The following is a 23,949-nucleotide window of genomic DNA, read 5'->3' as shown; positions in this document are numbered from 1 at the left end:
AAAAAAAAGTATAACAACTTTATTGGAAGAACATATTATAAAAGTTTAAAAACATCCCTCTTGCAAGAGGAAAAAATTGAATTGTCTGACGCGTTTCAGCTTTGTGCCTTCATCAGAGACCTTATGGCTACTTAACATTCAATCATTTAAATAACATGATCCCTCTGCAAAAACATTTTTTCTAAATTTCCACCTCTATGGAGCAGAGTTGCTTTATCAATGACTGACCATTTAATATTTGCAATATCACAATTATGTTTCTCAAGAAAATGTTCTGCCAAAATATCTCATGCAAATTCACCCAAATGCAGGCGGGGCTGTGATGTTCTGGGCATGCCCCTTCATATCTGGTGGGAATGCCATCTGATTACTTCTTTATGGCGCCAAGCATTTACTTATTCCACTGTCCTCTAATTAGTCTCAGAACTTAGACTTTATAAACAATCTGTAAATTAAGGAATCTTATGTTTCTACAATAAATGGTACTATTGTTCAACACCACGTTGTATGGGACATGTAGTCTTAATTGGAAACTGCCCCCAATAACGAATCCTGAACCTCTATTTTTTTCCTTCCTCTTCTCTTTTATTATACGTATATACTGTTATATACTCACTGTACCTACTTCAAATAATAATAATAAGCTAATATAGGGAAAACACTGGCACATACATACTATAACTAAAATGTTGCAAAGTATTAAGTATTTACTCAAATTAAACGGTTATTTTCACTTTGTAATTAGTTTCAGAAGTCTTTTAAGAAATATGGTAGCTACATTATTGTGGCATCTAGAGGTTTTCAGCGACAGAATTGAGATCTTAAAGTAAAACGTCCTTTTCTACTCTCATTGGAAGTAATTACTTGATAGCTTTATGCTGCTTCTGCTGTTTTATGAACACTATAGTTTTGATCCTTGGCTCTTAAAGTGCTATTATTTACTACTCAATTTGTAATCTAAGCCACAGCTTGTATCTTCTTTATTGTTCTCTAAGATGTGATAACCTGAAACATCAGAGACAAAAGAATATGAAATCTGAAACATTGCAAAATTTCCGAGGATGATACAATGTCCCTGTATCATGTGATTCAAGTCCGTTGAAAGTACAAACATACCGACTGAAGATAAAACTGTGAGCACAAGTTTTGGTTTTTATTATAAGTGGTGCTAGTATAGAAAGAAGTTATCTTCTGTGTGAGACATGAGTGATGACAGATTACTCTGCTAAGCAAGCAATCATTAACAAGATCATCATTTCTGAAACCTTTCATGTGAGAAAGAGTGCCATGAAGGAAAGGGGGAAGAAAAGAAAAGCAGGGGTGGGGAGAGGAGGTACGGCCTCTACATTTCCACAGAAATGTTTGTGGGGACGTCAAAGACTTTTGGATGTGTTTGAAGATTGCTCCCCAGTCTTTCTCTTCCATATGTGTACCTAAATTATTATGCCATCTTGCTGTATAAGAAGGTAATTGTGACTTATGGTTGGACTGGAGAAGTTTATGCGATAATGACTGAGGGCTCTTCACTATTTCGCCCATTGCACATAAAGTTTCAAAAGGGGTTCGTATTCTCAGAAGCTTTGTTTTGTGTGGTGATATAATTGATAATATTTGAGCCACTCAGCGAATTTTCCTCCCGCTACATCAGTCAAGTTAGTTCTATTTGAGAGCTTTCCTTTGTCAATAAATGTATATATAGGAGTTGTGAAATCCATGTTTAATAGCCGTTTTCAAGGCTACTGACCATTTCAGTGGAATTGGGAATGGGGGGGACCTTTTGAGTAGTTATATTGATATATTTATGCCCCATACGCTAAATAGGTGTTTGTGAACTTCTAGGATCGAAGATCTTTGGATACCCAATTCTCAGCTAGATCACGAGTTATGCGCGCTATAGGGAAATAAACGAACGCAACAAAAGTTGCGTTATTTAACCCAATATAGCGCAGCCATTACAAGTTTTTAAAAACCCGGCTTGTGCGTGCAATATGGTGCTTTTAAGCTCCATACCGCACAAAATACAAGCGCTGTTTTGATGTGCTCATGCAAGCTTTACCCATCGACATTAATGGGGAGAGCGGGTCAGACAAAAAGTCTAACACCTCCGATCGCGGAAAGCAAAGCTCCGTAACGCAGCCCCATTGATGTCTATGGGGAAAAAAACTAACGTTAAAATCTAACATCCTAACATAAACCCGGAGTCTAAACACCCCTAATTTGCCCCCCACCAACATCGCTGGCACCTACATAATGTTATTAACTCCTAATCTGCCGTCCCCAATATCGCCGCCACCTAAATTAAACTATTGACCCCTAATCTGCCGCTCCCGATATAGCCGCCACTATATTAAAGTTATTAACCCCTATTCACCTGCACCCCAACATCGCCCACAGTATAATAAATCTATTAACCCCTATTCTGCTGCTCCCCGACATCGCCGCAACTAAATAAAGCTATTAACCCCTAAACTTCTGGCCTCCCACATCACTACCACTAAATAAACCTATTAACCCCTAAACCTCCAGCCCCCCACATCGCAAAAATCTAAATTAAACTATTAACCCCTACACCTACCCCTAAGCCTAACCCTACCATCCCCTAACTTTAACATAATTACAATAGAGATAAATTAAACTTACAATTATTAACTAAATAATACCTATTTAAAACTAAATACATACTTACCTGTGAAATAAAACCTAAGCTAGCTACAGTATAACTAATAGTTATATTGTAGCTAGCTTAGGTTTTATTTTTATTTCACAGGTAAGTTTGTATTTATTTTAACTAGATAGACTAGTTAGTAAATAGTTATTAACTATTTACTAACTACCTAGTTAAAATAGATACAAATTTACCTGTCAAATAAAACCTAAGCTGCCTTACACTAAAATCTAAAATTACAAAAAATAAAAAACACTAAAATCACAAAAAATAAAAAAATCTATCATTACAAAAAAACACACAAAATTATCCAAAAAAATAAAAATTATTCCTATTCTATCCTTTAAAAAAAAAACACCCCAAAATAAAAAAGCTTAATCTAGAATAAATTACCAAGGGCCCTTAAAAGGGCCTTTTGTAGGGCATTGCCCTAAAGTTAATAGCTCTTTTGCTACAAAAAAAACCGAACACCCCCTAACAGTATACAAACCCCTACCCCAAACTACCAAGGGTCCTTAAAAGGGCCTTTGTAGGGCATTGCCCTAAAGTTAACAGCTCTTTTCCTACAAAAAACAAACAAACAAACACCCCCTAACAGTATACAAACCCCAGCCCCCAAACCCACAAAATAAAAAAAAGTAAAACCTAATGTACCCATTGCCCTTAAGAGGGCATTTAGCTCTTTTGCTGCCCAAGCCCTAATCGACAAATAAAAACCCACCCCAAAACGAAAAAAAATACATTACACAAAATAACAAACAAATTATCAAAAATAATATAAAATATTCCTATTCTAATACCCATTTAAAAAAAAAACACCCCAAAATAAAAAACCTAATCTAGAATAAACTACCAATGGCCCTTAAAAGGGCCTTTTGTAGGGCATTGCCCTAAGTTAAACAGCTCTTTTACCTGTAAAAGCGTACAAACCCCCACTAACATTGCAAACCCCCACCCCAAACCTACAAAATAAAAATAAAAACATCTAAAAACCCTAAGCTACCCATTGCCCTGAATATAGCATTTGGATGGGCATTGTCCTTTGTGACGGATACCCCGGTTACCCCACTGGGTAGCTCCGCCAAACAGGTATTGCTCCCTCCCTGCCAACTGCAGCTATGTAGCTGGCAATTGACCACAGCCTGTAGCCACCCCTGATGCCTGCCAGTACTCAGGGTCCCACCCTGTGACAGACTTCAGCTACCCAGACTAGGCAGCTTTGCCAGAGTGTCCTTCCTCTGCCTGGAACAGGCTGCTATGTAACCCAGGAAAGTGATTCTAGCAGGAGCCCACCCAAATAACTAGACAGACTAGCATTCAGGTGAAACAAGAACTGACTTTATTGGGACAAACACACATCTTTTATACACATACACATCTTGATAAACAGGGAGACAATGCCACAGTTTTCCCGCCATTCCCGCCCCTCCAGACTGACCGGCGCCTCCATAGCAACCATAGTCCCACAGAATCCCAGGACACAGTGGTGATGGTTTTTGGGTGATCCCGGGGGAGCGATGGCACTTCCAGGGTGTCATTTGAAAGCTCTCGGTCCCCAGATGCCGCAGTCCAAACAGCGGCGTGATTCGTTATTGGGACCGGAGATACAGCCCGTTGAAGTTATGGGGGTAGGGGTGTCCAAAACCCCTGGTTCCCAAAGCAGCTCCCCTCCGGTAATTTCCCCACCTCTTGTCCTCCCTAGGGGCTACAAATCCCCAAAAGAGCAGAGCTCTGGGGTACATGGTTGCTGGAGCGACCGGGGTAAAGTTAGCGGGTGTCCTGTGGCCAACCGGGAGTTCCAGGAGCCCGGACAGCCTGAGAGGGGTTAGGCGGGTGTCCGTTGTGAGGCGGCCGACTGGGAGTTCCAGGAGCCCAGCCAGCCTAGGAGGGTTTTCCAGGTCATAGACCAGCTCTTCTCTAAACGAGTTTGTAGCACAAAACCATGCAAACAAAAGCTTCCAGAGATTGTGGTTGCTCTGAGGAGCCCAAAACCACTGAAAAACAACAGGGGTGAGGTTGTAGGGGGGGGGGTAGCATTAGCTGTCTGGTATCCGTGACATCCTTAAAAGTGCATTTTGCTCTTTTGCTGCTCAAACCCTAATCGAAAATAAAAACCCGCCCAAAAAACCCTTAAAAAAACACTAACCCTCGAAGATCCACTTACAGTTTTTGAAGTCCCGCTTGAACGATCTTCATCCAGGTTGCGAGAAGTCTTCATCCAGCCGGCCTCTTCAATCTTCATCCAGGCGGCATCTTCTATCTTGATCCCGGCGGCGCGGAGCGGGTCCATCCTGAAAACATCCGGCACGGAGAATACTCTTCATATGGTCGCCGCCTTACACTGAATCTTCAATGCAAGGTACGCGATTCAAGATGGCGTTCCTTGCATTCCTTTGGCTGAAAATTTTGAATCAGCCAATAGGAATTAGAGCTGCTAAAATATTATTGTCTGATCTAATCAGCCAATAAGATTTAAGCAGCTCTCATTCCATTGGCTGTTCAAATCAGCCAATATGATTCTAGCAGCTCTAATTACTATTGGCTAATTCAAATTTTTCAGCCAAAAGCAATGCAAGGGACGCCATCTTGAAAAACAAGTGTTTTTTGTTTGGGTTTTTATTTTAGATTAGGGTTTGGGCAGCAAAAGAGCTAAATGCCCTTTTAAGGGCAATGCCCATCCAAATGCCCTTTTCAGGGCAATGGGTGGGTAGCTTAGGTTTTTTTTAGAGTTAGGTTTTTTTATTTTGGGGGGTTGGTTGGGTGGTGTGTTTTACTGTTGAGATTTCATAGTAAACTTCCTTAAAGTGACAATCTAATCAACATTAAACTTTCATGATTCAGATAGAGCATGTCATTTTAGACAACATTCCAATTTACTTGTATCATCAAATTTGTTTTGTTCTCTTGGTATTCTTAGTTGAAAGCTACACCTAGGTAGGATCATATGCTAATTTATAAGCCATTATCTGAATGACTCTTACCTGAATGCATTTGACAGTTTTCACAGCTAGAGGGCGTTAGTTCATGTGTGCCATATAGATAACATTGTGCTCACGCCTGTCAAGTTACTTAAGAGAGGGCACTGATTAGCTAAAATGCAAGTCTGTTCAAAAAACTGAAATTAGGGGGAAGTGTGCAGAGGCTTAGATACAAGGTAATTACAGAGGTAAAAAGTATATTAATATAACTGTGTTGGTTATGCAAATCTATGGAATGGGTAATAAAAGGATTATCTATCTTTATAAACAATAAAAATTCTAGATTAGACTGTTTATTTAAACTGAGGAGGTAAATAAAGTAACTGTGTTGCTCATGCCAGATGCTTGCTCCTTTGCAAGTCCTGTGGCATGCACCCTGATTGGATGCGTAAAGCCCCTTTACAATGGGATGGGAAAAACAAGGAAGTTAATTGACAGAAAAAGTTTGTATTTAAAAGCAAGGAAATTTCTCACTTAAAATACCTCACTCCCCCCTTGGGAGCCTGCATGACATCATGAATAACATCACTGATGACATCACATGTGAAATCATTTATGACATAATCATTGACATCACTAGTAAAATTATATAGGTATTTGTATATACAGTTTGTGCAGATATATATATGAATAAAATACCCAGAGATAATTTTTGTAACAATATAGGTGATTCTACTAGAGAAATTTGTTAGGGTGGTGTTGAAAGGTAAGCAGGAGTTATATGTGAGGCAGAGAGAATGAGAGGAGGCGGCCGTGTACAAGTGAGAGTGGGACTGAGAGGGTGAGCAAGGGCTAGCATATGAAGGACGACGGGCTAAGAGGATAAGCAGGACTGCGTATAAAGAATAAAGGATGAGAAGATAAAGGAGGAGGCTGTGTGTAACAGATGGGGTGAGGAGGGCTCTGTGTGCGAGGGAGAGAGGAATAAGAGAGTGTGAAGCAGACTTTGTCAAAGGGTGAGGAGGATAGTGGATATCAGAAGGGGAAGAGAGGTTGAGGAGGAGGCTGTGTTTGAGGAGGGAGGGCTAAAAGGATGAACAGAAGCTGGTGTGTTAGTTGGATTGCGAGGGTGAGCAGGGTGTAAGGGAAATGTTTCTGTGAAGATGTGTTAAAGGGACCGAGAGTTAAAGGGACAGTCTAGTATAAATTAAACTTTCATTATTCAGATAGGACTTTTAATTTTAATCAACTTTCCAATTTACTTTTAGCATCAAATTTGCTTTTTTCTCTTGGTATTCTTAGTTTAAACTAAACCTAGACAGACTCATATGCTAATTACTAAGCCTTTGAGGGCTGCCTCTTATCACATGCTTTTTAAATCTCTTTTCAACACAAAGAGACAGAAAGTACACGTGGGCCATATAGATAACACTGTGTTTAGGCACAGGGGGTTATTTAAGATTTAGCACAAAACAATGCTAAATGCAAGACAATAGATAATAAACAGTCACAGTCATGTGATCAGGGGCTTGAAGAAGGTTCCTAGATACAAGGTAATCACAGAGGTAAAAAGTATATTAATATAACTGTGTTGGTTATGCAAAACTGGAGAATGGGTAATAAAGGTATTATCTATCTTTTAAACCAATAACAATTCTATGGTAGACTGTCCCTTTAATGAAACGTTATTTGTGGGGGAAATTGTGGTAAGAGTGTGAGAAGGAGGTTCTATGTGATGTGGGAGGATGAGGAGATAGTTGCATGTGAGGAAAAGGGAGAATGAAATGAGACCAGGGATTTATGTAAGGGAGAGTGATCTTAAATAGTGCAGATTATACTATATGCAATAAGTAATATCACTTGCTATGTCATTGATGATGTCATAAACTAAGTTATGTGTGATGTTATCAGTGATATCTTGTATGATGTAATCAAATGCTCCCAAGGTGGAGTTGGGGCAGTTTAATTTAGGGATTGTTTTTAAACATTTGTTAGAAAGTGTAAACTCTGGCTTTAATGTAAGTTTTTGTGCCAGTTGATTATTATTTATTTTATTGTCCTTGAATTATTTTAAACATTATTGTTCAGGGTCCAAGAGGGAACTATTTTGATTCCAAAAAAGACTACTGAACTCCGGGATTTATAAAAGCATTTTTGCATTATGCTTTCTACTATTAATTCTTTGAGTGCTAAGCACTTTCCCACCTTGGTGCTAAGCTGTTTTAAGTTTTTTGTTTTTTTTAAATATTTTTTTTTTTTAGCTTTTTTTTTCTTTCTTCAGATCCCCAAGACAGACTTACACTGTTGGAAAGGTTAGGCGATTACCATTCCAACGGTGGGCCTTTTCCTATACTTAACATTGTAATTTTTAAATAAAGTTGCACGGTGACGTCACCGCACATAACGTGAAGCCCCAGTGATGCCTGTCACTATACAGGCTTGATCGCTGGGGTAGGAGCGGGTGGGAGCCCCCAGATCTCCCTCAAGGTGGGAGAGTGCTAGCGACGGCTCTGAGCCGTCGTTAGCACCTGAGTGGGAAACTCTGTGACGGCTCAAAGCCGTTGTTAGCACTGAAAGGGTTAAAAATGAAAAAAATGTTTTATTTTTTCAAAGGTATGATTTTGTACATGTTGAACATTTGCAAAAACATTCACCCTTAAGTTTTGGGGGTGCATAGAGTGTACTGTATTTCTATAATTGTCCTGACACCTTAGCTGAGAATCACGGGTCAAAATGGTATTCCTTTGAATCTTTTTTTAAATGTCTATCCATCCATGTATGCATTTCAAATATCACTATTTTGTGTTCTAGCAATTTTCAATATTTGTATATGTGTCTACAGAAAATTAGTTTATCTAGGATATGTGCAGATGCAAGAGGTGCAAAATACTAGTTAACAACATGTTTCTATGTGTGTGTGAGTATTACAATATCATTCTATCTTTTGTGTCTCCTAGGCAGTAAAACTCCACTTCAGTCATTCTTAGGGATTGCTGAGCAACACGTAGGACCAAACAATGGGGTAACTATAACTAAATAATCAATGTAGATTTTTGGTAAATGTTCCAATGTGTCCAACTGACTCACCTGATTGTACACTGTCTTTGTCACTTACAATATATGTATGTTAGAACTTTTCTTGTAAATGTTGTTTGCTCAAAAGGATGTTTTCCTGGTATTATCTTATAAAATAATACATTCCCCACTGACTCAAAATAATATTAACCGCAGCTTAAGAATATTTTACTCTAACACTATAGACTTTTTCTCTGCAGACACCTGCTAAAGGGATGTTGTTGTTTTCTGTATAATATTTATTTAAATCAGACCATTGTTTGGATGAATCATTGAAACCCTGTGTGCTTATTTAGAAAAGCGTGAGGTTGTCTATTATAGCCTAAAAGATTCTCCTGCTTGGAGAGAAATTATAGAGTAGACTTCATAGAGGCTGAACTCACTGAATGCTAAAAGAAAAAGGGCGGAAACTGGAAGTCCCAGGGATGAGAGAGGCCTCCCATAAAGTTTTCCACTCAGATGAGATGATCTAAAATGATCCTTTAGCACTTTAAGATCTCTCACAATATTCTAGACATGCACATTTTCCTATATTTCTCTAAGGGGTGCTCTCTGCATTTTTGTAAGAGAATGAGAGACAAGTGCAGTACAGTACAGCACTGCATGACTTGATGGTTTTGTTACACTTACACTAAATGCATTAAAATACAAAAGAGAAAGTGCAAAGATTAAATGTAATAATACTGAAAGGACCCAATCTGAAGTGTAAAGTAATATAAAATACAAAGCACAAAGTGTAAATGCAGGACAACTCTCATGTTATTTGGTTCTGTATTGCACTGGGCTTTTCTCTCCTTCACATATAGAAATGCAAGGAACGCTCCTTGTAGAAGTATAGCAAAATCTGCTTTTCTAGAATCTTGTTCTGGATCTCCGTGCTGGAGGTTCATTTTATATCATCTTATCTGAGGGGAGAGCTTTTATATAATCAGTCCCCTAGTATTAAAGCATGACTGCTTGAAGACTGATAACAGATATAACATAGGGTATGTATTGCTTTTTTTTCTCATTTGAATAATCAGTTAAAAAATAATGCTCCTGCACCAAACTTTCATAGCAAAAACACCTCCTTATCCCTTGTATCTTTAAACTGGATAGTTTGTAATAATACTAATTCAACGATTATCCCTAACCATAGTTATTACTGTTTAACTCATACAGCTTTACTTAATTATTATTTATTTGTATAGCACCGCCAAATTCTGTAGCGTTGATTCCTAACCTAACAATACCCCACAGGTTTGTGGTAACTACAGACACAAACAAGATATGCAAGTATAGTAGGATCTATAATCTTTACTAGCATGTATTTACCATGTTGTACTAAACAAATGTAATTGTATTAATTAGTGTATTATTAAAAGGGATAGGAAAGACACAAATAAACTTGCATGATTTAGAGCATGTCATTTAAAGAGACGTTTTAATTCACTTCTGCTATTAAATTAACTATGTTGAAAAGAATATGTACATATCCTACATTAATGGGGGTTAACTGGTGATTAGTGGCTACACATATTTGTCTCTAGTCATTGGCTCACTTGATATATTCAGTTACCTTCCAGCAGTGCATTGTTGCACTGGAGCTGACGTTAACTATGTGTTTAATCCATTCACAGGGGTTATATCCACAATAATACAATAGTGAAATGCTAATACCCTAAGCATGAAGTATCAAGAAGCATATCATTCTAATCACACCGGACTGAAGTTTAAAACTTTCGACAACTTTGTGATGATCTAGCTACTTTTTTATCTATGTTTATCTGTACCCACTCCACCCCCAGTACTGGTCCTTAATAGAAACTGCTCAGTTAGAGCCATCTGTCTTCAACAGAGTAGTTGCCATAGTGACTAGTTCATTAACATACTCATATTATTCAGAATCTTTTATAATATTTATTTTATAAATGTGGCTTTTCTCAGCAGACCTTAATCACTCAGACATTCAGCCAGACAAACCCTACAGCCATCACACCCGATGAATATTTTGATCCCAACTTTGAGCTGGGGCATAGGGACATGGGGCGACCGATGGAGCTGACTACCAAAACTCAGAAGTAAGTGCTATTCACAGCCAAACCCAGATTGTAGAACTTAATTTAAGTGCACATGCCAGGAATATGTTTTTATTAAATGAAGTCATTATTGTAAATATAAAGATGTTGATCGTGAAGTTAGCAACACACAAGTGACGTAATTCAAAAATGATATGCACAAATTAGAGAGTGTCATTGAGAGAGAACACAGCTGTGATTGGCAGAGTTGTGTGTCTACCTTTCCTAAGTGGCTCATCGGCTGTGTCCTGCAGAAGAGCTGCAATGTCTGCAGCTCTTAAGTGCAACTTTAGCTGTGTGTTTAAGGGTTAAAATAGTAGGCTTGAGTCACAAGTGCAAAAATGACAGGCATGTAATATTCTTATTTAAATGTGCATTTAGTCTGTGAGGCGGTGGAAGGATTGAGCTATGTTTTCCTATTATATTCTGCTCTCTCTTGCTGACCTGCAGGTTTAAAGCCAAGCTATGGCTGTGTGAGGACCATCCCTTGTCTCTTGCAGAACAGGTGGCTCCTATCATTGACCTCATGGCTATAAGCAATGCACTTTTTGCAAAACTTCGGGATTTCATCACTCTCAGGCTACCCCCAGGATTCCCCGTAAAAATTGGTAAGAGTGTGTGACAATGTAGGGCATGAAATAGTGGTATAGCTATACTGTATATAAAGAGGCTCAGCTTTGTGCTACTAAACGCATTCTTCTGAAGATTAGCTGTCTAATAAAGCCTGAAGATTGTGTTAGATCTTATTGCTCTGCTTCTTACGGCCTTTATCCTAGTGCTTAGCAATGTGTCCTTATATCTAATATAACTTTATACAGTGATATTTATGTCAAATACTGACAGTGATATAAAACATTTAGGGAGATTGTTCATTCTGTTGCAAGATCAGATAATCATCCAGATTTTATATAAAACAAACTTATTTTTACATTTTTTGTAGAAATAATGTTATTGTAACTAACCTTAGCAAACAACAATAAAATGTATTTGTTATAAACAAGATATTCACTAATCCAGTATATGTAGAAAAATGTTCTTTATAACCATTATTTAACCATAACAATTTGCAGAAATTCCTATCTTCCACATCTTGAATGCTCGCATCACCTTTGGTAACCTGAACGGATGTGATGAGCCTGTGTCATCCTTGCGGCAGAGCCCAAGCAGTGAGGTCCCCTCTCCAAGCAGTGACTCCTGCAGCGTTAGCAGCACAAGCTCTATAAGTATGATGCCAATCCAGGGGGAGACGGGACAGAGGGCTCCCAACAGTATGTGTCAGACCTCAGCAGGACATTGCACTGGGGACAGAGAAGGGCCGTGGTTGGTGGTTCTATAGAGAGGGTTAACAAGAACCATGTGTCATGTCACCCATAGAGTTGTAGAAGGGGAGATATAGCACAGGAGCCATGATCAAAATCAGCATTTCAGATGGGTCTCTTAGGCCTTCACCCCCACCGATTCACCCGAACACTTATACAGAATTAAAGGGACATAACAGTGTAAACATTTTATAAAAGAAATAGACTAATTGTGCTTTTAAACTGCAGAACTGAGTATAGATTGATTAGCAAGTTTTCTGCCCGCCCTAAATGTCCCCCATTGTCGCTTGCCTGCTCTGTAGTGCAACAAATTGTTTGTATTGGAGTAAGCGCTTTTATCCTGCACAATGTCAGGGACCCTGAGAGTGACATAACTGGCACTTTCAGCACAAGTGCAGGGGCCAGATGTGCTTACAGTATACTTATTCCTGTATATGAAAAATCATTCTTTACAATACAGGGTCATTTAGAACCAGAGATTCACCTCTAAAAAGATACAAATTGTAATAGGACAATATTTTAATAGTGTAATTGGTGATTTCTTTTTAATACAAGTTTGTTTCCACTGTTATGATCCTTAAAGGGACAGTCTACCTTAAAATTGTTATTGTTTAAAAAGATAGATAATCCTTTTATTACCCATTGCCCAGTTTTGCATAACCAACACGGTTATATTAATACACGTTTTACCTCTGTGAATACCTTGTAGCTAAGCCTCTGCAGAGTACCCCCTTATCTCAGTGCTATTTACAAACTTGCTTTTTAGCCAATTAGTGCAGCATCGTAAATAACTACATTGGATAGAGCACAACGTTATCTACATGGCTCACATGAATTAGCACTTGCTGTAAAAAGCTGATAAAATGTACTGAGATAAGAGGTGGCCTGCAGATGCTTAGAAACAGTAAGAAATTTAGAGGTTTAACGGTTTTAAAGTATATACAGTAAATATAACTATGTAATGGGTAATGCGTAGTAAAGACATTATCTGTCTTTTTAAACAATAAAAAAAAATCAAGTAGACCTTCCCTTTAAACAACCTATGCAGAAATAGCTTTCCTTATTAACTCAGGCATGTTGTTACCCTTAGACACACACTTATTATTCCAATGAAATGAATGATACATGTGCTTGTTGGGGACTTTACAGCCTCTGGCCGTGGATGTGAGATCGACCAATCATTGTTTGAGGCTCCTCAAGGTTACAGCATGGTGGGAAGTTACAGAGAAGCCATGCGTGAAGAGGAAGATGATCTGCTCCAGTTTGCCATCCAACAGAGCTTGCTGGAAGCCGGGAGCGAGTATGATCAGGTAAGATGTTATTGCCGCCAATCTCATACACACAAAAATGGGAATTATTAAAAAGAATAAAAAAAGCAAGCTTTGGGATTGGTTGTTTAATGAGACCATTGTATCTATACTATAATCGCGTTTGTAACGCGTCCGTCGCCAGTTGTGCACGCATCCTTAAAAGAAAGTTGGCTGCGTGAGGCTGGATTCTTTCACCACCCTGTCATTTTCGGAATCCACCTAGATGCAGCGTAGGCATGATGAAGCCATTAAAAAAAAACATGCAACCTCCCGCACAAAATAATAAAAAAAACACGTAACCGCCCGCAAGAAATAAAAAAAAAAAAACATGTAACTGCCGGCACAAAATAAGAAAACCTAACCTCCCACACAAAGTATTAACAAACATCTAAACCGCAAACCCCCACATCGCAAAATAAAGTAATTAACCCCTAATCCACAAATAACCTAATTAACCTATTAACTCCTAAACCGCTACAAACCCCCCACATCGCAGCAAACCTAATTAACCTATTAACCCCTAAACCGACAACCCCCCACGCAAATAACTAATTTAATTACTAAGCCCCCTAACCTAACACCCCCTAAATTAACCCCAATACTAAGTTACAATTTAAATAATAAAACCTAACATTAAATTACAAAAAAAATTACAAAAAATAAACAAAATGATCAAAAATTAAAAAACTAAACCTAATCCCTATGAAAATAAAAAAGCCCAGCCCAAAATAAAAACACCCTGTTACAAACTGCTGTTTGTAACTGGCCCTTTAAATGAAAAATTGCCCTGCTTCCCTGGATTTTGGAGAAGCCTATTTGCCAGCCTCCTTCCACATGACTATGGCCCCTGGAAGATTGTGCCCCTGAGGACATATTGACTTTTGTTGGGTGTGTGTGGCCCTTTAAGAACCATCTGGGGACATATTGTGACTTTGATGAACAATGCCCCTTTAAGACTATGTCCCCAGACCTGTGAAATGACTTGTCCCTGGCTTTCTCCCACTTGGTACAGTTTCATTGTGTGCCATTAAGAGTTAAATTTTGTTCAGCTTCAAGAAACCTATTCTAAATACAAGTCTGCTGGGATTAGCTCTAATTAGGTTTAGTGATCAACTTTCCCATTGTCTAATCAGACTAGTATTGATAAGGTGGACTGCATTGTTTTATTGTGTGTAATGTTATCTGCTGAAGTAATGTTGTGGCCTGTCAAAGGGAGTGTCTCTCTATCTAATATCAAATGTGTGATGGGGGATTTTATGCCTCCCCCTGAGAGTGTCCTGTTTTGCATGTAACCTGAATAAAAGCAGGCTGTGTGCTCCAGCACATCAGACCTATGTTGACCCTCTAACTTGAAGCTTTGACTCATGTTTGTAGGATACAGCTTATATCACTACAGGGATTGCTATGTTTTTCATACTCCCTTAGCTACAGGGATTGCTACAGAAGGAAGAGGTTCGCCTACTGGAGCCTGGTCGTAGGTCCAGGGCGCAGAGCAGACGGCGAGATACCAGCCCAGCAGCGGTGGTTCATATAGTCTGCATTACTGATGGTGGCTACGCAGTAGTTAGAGTGTCCACGGTGCTGCTGCTCCTTTGGTGAGCGCTAGGAGCATCCTTTTCTACGGTCCAACTTCCAGCCAGCCTGGAGGCAACCGTAACATTTGGCGGCAGCGGTGGGATTGGCGTCCTAGCGCAAGGAGCAGCACCACAACAGCACTGGTATCGTAGGAGAGTAATTGAGGGCAACGCTAGCCACTGAGCAGCGTCCCTACCTACAGCAGCATGGAGCTGACAAGATACTGGTCAGAACCATGTGAAGAGCACCTCAACCGGATCCGTCGCTATGAGGGCGCGGATTTCGTTCCAGAGGTAAAGAGGCGGCTAGTCCGATATGGTCCAGACCCTGCGCAGGAGGTAGTCAGTCGCATCATCCGGGAATTGGATACGGAGAACAAAGCGGCACGAGCCTTTGAGCGCCAACTGTGGAGTTTGAGGGTATGGACACCTGGTCTCTCTCCCCAGCCGCAGCATGTTCCACAGGGAGAGGGGAGCAGCGACCTCCCTCCCCAGCGGCAGTATACTGTGCAGAGGGAAGAGACAACCGGTCTCCTTCCCCAACCCCAACCAGAGATACCAGAGGCAGCAGGCCTCATAGACTGGTCCTGGGAGGACCCCCAGCAGGCAGGTGGAGATGGGACCGCAGTCTCTCTACCGGCCCTACAGGGATGCTGGGCAGGCGGCCCAGATCCCCAGCGACAGACCCAGCTACAGGGAGGGGAGAGCATCGACATCCCTCCCCAGCCGGAGTGTGCCTTCCAGGGAGAGGAGACAACCGGTCTCTCTCCCCAGCCGCAGCATGTTCCACAGGAAGCGGAGAGCATCGACCTCCCTTCCCAACGGCCGCCGGAGTATCAGGAGGAGGAGGTAAGCCAATCTCCCCCTCCCCAGCTAACTCCTAACTTGGGCCCAGGGTTAACAGTGGAGATGTTGGCCCCCACTGACCCCCACGTTCCCTTTGCCACCGGGCAGGACTATGCCCCAATTCCCCCAGCAGAAGAGCTGGCATCAGGACAGAGCGCTGCTGGCCTCTGCCCTACAGACCTTGTCCTTGTTACAGAACTGACCTGCAAACCCCTCACCCCAGCAGAAGCGCTGGCACCAGGGCAGAGTGCCGCTGGCCTCTGCCCCCCAAGTACCATCAGCTATTTGCCCAGCTGCGCCAGGAAGGCCGAGGATGCTGCACTTTCATCCTGCAACCTGGAACTTACAGGCCAGTACTACGTATTGTGGGGGGGCTACTTTGCTGCTAGCGATTATTTGTGGGTGGGTTGCGAGACTAACTTGGGCACTGACCGGCAGAAGGTCAGGTGCCTGGTTAGTCTCCCTCCAAAAGGGGAGATATGTTACAAACTGCTGTTTGTAACTGGCCCTTTAAATGAAAAATTGCCCTGCTTCCCTGGATTTTGGAGAAGCCTATTTGCCAGCCTCCTTCCACATGACTATGGCCCCTGGAAGATTGTGCCCCTGAGGACATATTGACTTTTGTTGGGTGTGTGTGGCCCTTTAAGAATCATCTGGGGGCATATTGTGACTTTGATGAACAATGCCCCTTTAAGACTATGTCCCCAGACCTGTGAAATGACTTGTCCCTGGCTTTCTCCCACTTGGTTCAGTTTCATTGTGTGCCATTAAGAGTTAAATTTTGTTCAGCTTCAAGAAACCTATTCTAAATACAAGTCTGCTGGGATTAGCTCTAATTAGGTTTAGTGATCAACTTTCCCATTGTCTAATCAGACTAGTATTGATAAGGTGGACTGCATTGATTTATTGTGTGTAATGTTATCTGCTGAAGTAATGTTGTGGCCTGTCAAAGGGAGTGTCTCTCTATCTAATATCAAATGTGTGATGGGGGATTTTATGCCTCCCCCTGAGAGTGTCCTGTTTGCATGTAACCTGAATAAAAGCAGGCTGTGTGCTCCAGCACATCAGACCTATGTTGACCCTCTAACTTGAAGCTTTGACTCATGTTTGTAGGATACAGCTTATAATCACTACAGGGATTGCTATGCTCTTCATACTCCCTTAGCTACAGGGATTGCTACAGAAGGAAGAGGTTCACCTACTGGAGCCTGGTCATAGGTCCAGGGCGCAGAGCAGACGGCGAGATACCAGCCCAGCAGCGGTGGTTCATAGAGTCTGCATTACTTATGGTGGCTACGCAGCAGTTATAGTGTCCACGGTGCTGCTGCTCCTTTGGTGAGCGCTAGGAGCATCCTTTTCTACGGTCCAACTTCCAGCCAGCCTGGAGGCAACCGTAAAACAAAGACCTTCACCGCCGGACTTCAGGAACGGTAAGTATCTATTTGGGAGTTAGATTTAGGATTTTTTTTATTTTTTTTTATTTTTAAGATTATGGGTTTAACGGGCTTGTAAAAGAGCTGAATGCCCTTTTAAGGGCAATGCCCATACAAATGCCCCTTTAGGGGCAATGGGCAGTTTAGGTTTTTTTTTAGTGCTATTTTTATTTTTTATTTTGGGCGGTTTGGTGGGTGGGGTTTTTTACTGTTAGGGGGGACTTAGTAATTTTTAAATGTAAAAGAGCTGTTTAACTTAGGGCAATGCCCTACAAAAGGCCCTTTTAGGGGCTATTGGTAGTTTAGTTCAGGGGGTGTGTTACAAACTGCTGTTTGTAACTGGCCCTTTAAATGAAAAATTGCCCTGCTTCCCTGGATTTTGGAGAAGCCTATTTGCCAGCCTCCTTCCACATGACTATGGCCCCTGGAAGATTGTGCCCCTGAGGACATATTGACTTTTGTTGGGTGTGTGTGGCCCTTTAAGAATCATCTGGGGACATATTGTGACTTTGATGAACAATGCCCCTTTAAGACTATGTCCCCAGACCTGTGAAATGACTTGTCCCTGGCTTTCTCCCACTTGGTTCAGTTTCATTGTGTGCCATTAAGAGTTAAATTTTGTTCAGCTTCAAGAAACCTATTCTAAATACAAGTCTGCTGGGATTAGCTCTAATTAGGTTTAGTGATCAACTTTCCCATTGTCTAATCAGACTAGTATTGATAAGGTGGACTGCATTGATTTATTGTGTGTAATGTTATCTGCTGAAGTAATGTTGTGGCCTGTCAAAGGGAGTGTCTCTCTATCTAATATCAAATGTGTGATGGGGGATTTTATGCCTCCCCCTGAGAGTGTCCTGTTTGCATGTAACCTGAATAAAAGCAGGCTGTGTGCTCCAGCACATCAGACCTATGTTGACCCTCTAACTTGAAGCTTTGACTCATGTTTGTAGGATACAGCTTATATCACTACAGGGATTGCTATGTTTTTCATACTCCCTTAGCTACAGGGATTGCTACAGAAGGAAGAGGTTCGCCTACTGGAGCCTGGTCGTAGGTCCAGGGCGCAGAGCAGACGGCGAGATACCAGCCCAGCAGCGGTGGTTCATATAGTCTGCATTACTGATGGTGGCTACGCAGTAGTTAGAGTGTCCACGGTGCTGCTGCTCCTTTGGTGAGCGCTAGGAGCATCCTTTTCTACGGTCCAACTTCCAGCCAGCCTGGAGGCAACCGTAACAGTCTTCTTCCAGGAGGCTCCATCATCTTCTGTCTTTATCCAGAGTCAAGGCGGAGCGGTGCGGAGCTGGCTTCCCCGATGCACGGCTCCTCAGCTGTGTTTTTTTAAAACTGTATGCTCTATCTGAATCATGAAAGCTTAAATTTAACTTGTGTCCCTTTAAACTTTTATGATTCACATAGAGAATGTATCTTTAAGACACTTTTAATTCACTTCGCTTATTTACATATGCTCAGCAATGCACTACTTAGGTTAGCTGTTGATTGGTGGGTACACACACCCATCTCTTGTCATAGGCTCAAAAGATGTGTTCAGCTACCTCCCATTCATACATTGGTGTAACTTTATTTATGTGTTTAATCCCTATGCAATGCTTAAGCACATAGTTATATGAAAGCAACAGTACATTAATAAAATGCTCTAAATTTTTCAGGTAACCATTTGGGAAGCTCTGACAAACAGCAAGCCAGGAACACACCCAATGGCCAATGAAAGTCGGAGAGGAGAGAGGTGTGTAAGAAACAGGTCAATGGACCTGATTATCTCATGTACAATCAGTTGTGTTACAGCAGAAAGTAGATGCTAAATATTCCTACTTAATACAAGGAGAGTCCACGGCTTCATTCCTTACTGTTGGGAAATACTAAACCTGGCCACCAGGAGGAGGTAAAGGCACCTCAGCCAAAGGCCCCTATTTATCAACCCGTCAACTTACTTGCATTTGCCGGCACCAATACGCTCGCCTAAGATCGCCTAACATCGCTGCCGCGGACCTGAATACGTTCTTCAAAGTTACCAAAAAAGCTGTCAAAAAGCCTTGCGCCAAGTACGGGGCGATGAGCAGCGGATTGTTGTTAACTAACAGTCATCAATCTCACTGCTCTTCGGCTTTTTCCCAGCTTTATTGGTATACTGTCACTAAACACCCACACTATACTATACTGTTTTACCCCTATACCGCCGCTCCCGGACCCCGCCGCAACTAAATAAAGTTATTAACCCCTAAACTGCCATTCCCGGAGCCCACCGCTACCTACATTATACTTATTAATCCCTAATCTGCCCCCCCTACACCGCCGCCACCTACATTATACTTAACAACCCCTTATCTGCCCCCCCTACACCGCCGCTACCTACATTAAACTTATTGACCCCTAATCTGCCCCCCCTACACCGCTGCCACCTACATAACACTTATTAACCCCTAATCTGCCGTCCCCAACGTCGCCGCCACTATATTAAATTTATTAACCCCTAAACCTAAGTCTAACCCTAACACCCCCTAACTTAAATCTAATTTAAATAAATATAAATAAAATTACTATCATTAACTACATTATTCCTATTTAAAACTAAATACTTACCTATAAAATAAACCCTAAGATAGCTACAATATAACTAATAGTTACATTGTAGCCATTTTAGGGTTTATTTTTATTTTACAGGCAAGTTTGTATTTATTTTAACTAGGTAGAATAGTTATTAAATAGTTATTAACTATTTAATAACTACCTAGCGAAAATAAATACAAAAGTACCTGTAAAATAAAACCTAACCTAAGTTACAATTACACCTAACACTACACTATAATTTAATAAATTAACTAAATGAATTACAATTAACTAAATTAAATACAATAACCTAAATTAAATTAAATTATCTAAAGTACAAAAAACAAAACACTAAATTACAGAAAATAATAAACAAATTACAGAAATTTAAATTAATTACACCTAATCTAATAGCCCTATCAAAATAAAAAAAAGCCCCCCCAAATAAAAAAAAACCTAGCCTAAACTAAACTACCAATAGCCCTTAAAAAGGGCCTTTTGCGGGGCATTGCCCCAAAGTTATCAGCTCCTTTACCTGTAAAAAAAAATACAAACAACCCCCCCAACAGTAAAACCCACCACCCACACAACCAACCCCCCCAAAAAAATACTAACTAAAAAAACCGAAGCTCCCCATTGCCCTGAAAAGGGCATTTGGATGGGCATTGCCCTTAAAAGGGCAGTTAGCTCTTTCTTCTGTTATGTGTGATCAGTCCACGGGTCATCATTACTTCTGGGATATAACTCCTCCCCAACAGGAAATGCAAGAGGATTCACCCAGCAGAGCTGCATATAGCTCCTCCCCTCTACGTCAGTCCCAGTCATTCTCTTGCACCCAACGACTAGATAGGATGTGTGAGAGGACTATGGTGATTATACTTAGTTTTTATGACTTCAATCAAAAGTTTGTTATTTTAAAATAGCACCGGAGCGTGTTATTACTTCTCTGGCAGAGTTTGAGGAAGAATCTGACAGAGATTTTTTACTATGATTTTAACCGGAGTCGTTAAGATCATATTACTGTTCTCGACCATCTGAGGGAGGTAAAGGCTTCAGATCAGGGGACAGCGGGCAGATGAATCTGCATTGAGGTATGTGGCAGTTTTTATTTTCTGAATGGAATTGATGAGAAAAGCCTGCCATACCGTTAAAATGACATGTATGTATACACTTCAGTATTCTGGGGATGGTATTTCACCGGAACTACTGTGTTAAGGTCACTAATCCTTTTAATAACTATTCTCATGTTAAACGTTTTTGCTGGAATGTAGAATCGTTTGCATTGCTGAGGTACTGTGTGAATAAATGTTTGGGCATTATTTTCCACTTGGCAGTTTTTTTGCTTTAATTGTGACAGTTTCGTTTCTCTTCACTGCTGTGTGGGAGAGGGAGGGGCCGTTTTTGGCGCTCTTTGCTACGCATCAAAAAATTCCAGTCAGCTACTTTTATATGTCCTGCATGATCCGGTTCATCTCTGACAGATCTCAGGGGTCTTCAAACTTCTTTGAAGGGAGGTAAATTCTCTCAGCAGAGCTGTGAGAATTCTTATAGTGACTGTGTATAAAAAACGTTGTTTTGTTTTCTTATGTACAAATTTAATTAGTGTTGTTTTTTACTAATGGGAACAAACCTTTGCTAAAAGTTGTGTTGTTTTAAAATTTGATGCAATAACTGTTTTTCAGTTCATTATTTCAACTGTCATTTAATCGTTAGTACCTCTTTGAGGCACAGTACGTTTTTTGCTAAAAAAGATTATAACCAAGTTGTAAGTTTTTTGCTAGTGTGTTAAACATGTCTGACTCAGAGGAAGATATCTGTGTCATTTGTTCCAATGCCAAGGTGGAGCCCAATAGAAATTTATGTACTAACTGTATTGATGCTACTTTAAATAAAAGTCAATCTGTACAATGTGAACAAATTTCACCAAACAGCGAGGGGAGAGTTATGCCGACTAACTCGCCTCACGCGACAGTACCTGCATCTCCCGCCCGGGAGGTGCGTGATATTTTGGCGCCTAGTACATCTGGGCGGCCATTACAGATAACATTACAAGATATGGCTACTGTTATGACTGAAGTTTTGTCTAAATTACCTGAACTAAGAGGCAAGCGTGATCACTCTGGGGTGAGAACAGAGTGCGCTGACAATGCTAGGGCCATGTCTGATACTGCGTCACAGCTCGCAGAGCATGAGGACGGAGAGCTTCATTCTGTGGGTGACGGTTCTGATCCAAACAGATTGGACTCAGATATTTCAAATTTTAAATTTAAATTGGAGAACCTCCGTGTACTACTAGGGGAGGTCTTAGCAGCTCTCAACGATTGTAACACTGTTGCAATACCAGAGAAACTGTGTAGGTTGGATAAATACTTTGCGGTACCGGCGAGTACTGACGTTTTTCCTATACCTAAGAGACTAACTGAAATTGTTACTAAGGAGTGGGATAGACCCGGTGTGCCGTTCTCACCCCCTCCAATATTTAGAAAGATGTTTCCAATAGACGCCACCACTCGGGACTTATGGCAAACGGTCCCCAAGGTGGAGGGAGCAGTTTCTACTTTAGCTAAGCGTACCACTATCCCGGTGGAGGATAGCTGTGCTTTCTCAGATCCAATGGATAAAAAATTAGAGGGTTACCTTAAGAAAATGTTTGTTCAACAAGGTTTTATATTACAACCCCTTGCATGTATCGCGCCGATTACGGCTGCGGCAGCATTTTGGATTGAGTCGCTTGAAGAGAACCTTAGTTCCTCTACGCTAGACGACATTACGGACAGGCTTAGAGTCCTTAAACTAGCTAATTCTTTCATTTCGGAGGCCGTAGTACATTTAACCAAACTTACGGCTAAGAACTCAGGATTCGCCATACAGGCACGCAGGGCACTGTGGCTAAAATCCTGGTCAGCTGATGTTACTTCTAAGTCCAAATTACTTAATATACCTTTCAAGGGGCAGTCCTTATTCGGGCCCGGTTTGAAAGAAATTATCGCTGACATTACGGGAGGTAAGGGCCACGCCCTACCTCAAGACAAGGCCAAAGCTAAGGCTAGACAGTCTAATTTTCGTCCCTTTCGGAATTTCAAAACAGGAGCAGCATCAACCTCCACTGCACCAAAACAGGAAGGAGCTGTTGCTCGTTACAGGCAAGGCTGGAAGCCTAACCAGTCCTGGAACAAAAGCAAGCAGGCCAGGAAACCTGCTGCTGCCCCAAAGACAGCATGAACCGAGAGCCCCCGATCCGGGACCGGATCTAGTAGGGGGCAGACTCTCTCTCTTCGCCCAGGCCTGGGCAAGAGATGTTCAGGATCCCTGGGCACTAGAGATCATATCTCAGGGATACCTTCTAGACTTCAAATTATCTCCCCCAAGAGGGAGATTTCATCTGTCAAGGTTGTCAACAAACCAGATAAAGAAAGAAGCGTTTCTACGCTGCGTACAAGATCTGTTAACAATGGGAGTGATCCATCCGGTTCCGTGGTCGGAACAAGGACAAGGGTTCTACTCAAACCTGTTTGTGGTTCCCAAAAAAGAGGGAACTTTCAGGCCAATCTTAGATTTAAAGACTCTAAACAAATTCCTAAGAGTTCCATCGTTCAAAATGGAAACTATTCGGACAATTTTACCCATGATCCAAGAGGGTCAGTACATGACCACAGTGGATTTAAAGGATGCTTACCTTCACATACCGATCCACAAAGATCATCACCGGTATCTAAGGTTTGCCTTCTTAGACAGGCACTACCAGTTTGTAGCTCTTCCATTCGGATTGGCTACGGCTCCAAGAATCTTCACAAAGGTTCTGGGTGCCCTTCTAGCGGTACTAAGACCGCGAGGGATTTCGGTAGCTCCGTACCTAGACGACATTCTAATACAAGCTTCAAGCTTTCAATCTGCCAAGTCTCATACAGAGTTAGTTCTGGCATTTCTAAGGTCGCATGGATGGAAAGTGAACGAAAAGAAGAGTTCTCTCTTTCCTCTCACAAGAGTTCCATTCTTGGGGACTCTTATAGATTCTGTAGAAATGAAGATTTACCTGACAGAAGACAGGTTAACAAAACTTCAAAATGCATGCCGCGTCCTTCATTCCATTCAACACCCGTCAGTAGCTCAATGCATGGAGGTGATCGGCTTAATGGTAGCGGCAATGGACATAGTACCTTTTGCACGCCTACACCTCAGACCGCTGC

The 23,949-nt window shown here is 41.1% G+C and overlaps 1 protein-coding gene across 5 annotated transcripts in view; it reads left to right on the top strand.

Moving 5' to 3' along the window:
• Window positions 1–23,949, top strand: part of ANKRD13B (ankyrin repeat domain 13B) — a 513,444-nt gene that overhangs the window by 466,040 nt on the left and 23,455 nt on the right. For 2 of the 5 annotated variants that reach the window (XM_053706148.1, XM_053706152.1), the window contains exons 9-14: window positions 8,541–8,605; window positions 10,585–10,718; window positions 11,166–11,323; window positions 11,786–11,983; window positions 13,184–13,344; window positions 18,865–18,941. In XM_053706148.1, the coding sequence (XP_053562123.1) occupies window positions 8,541–8,605; window positions 10,585–10,718; window positions 11,166–11,323; window positions 11,786–11,983; window positions 13,184–13,344; window positions 18,865–18,941 (793 nt within the window). The remainder of the gene's footprint in view (window positions 1–8,540; window positions 8,606–10,584; window positions 10,719–11,165; window positions 11,324–11,785; window positions 11,984–13,183; window positions 13,345–18,864; window positions 18,942–23,949) is intronic. The other 3 variants (XM_053706151.1, XM_053706149.1, XM_053706150.1) reach the window with 3 other exon arrangements.

Source organism: Bombina bombina, chromosome 3, assembly GCF_027579735.1.
Source record: "Bombina bombina isolate aBomBom1 chromosome 3, aBomBom1.pri, whole genome shotgun sequence".
NCBI lineage: Eukaryota > Metazoa > Chordata > Amphibia > Anura > Bombinatoridae > Bombina > Bombina bombina.
The sequence above is the reverse complement of the archived record's forward strand: the minus strand, read 5'-3'. Positions and strand labels throughout refer to the sequence as shown.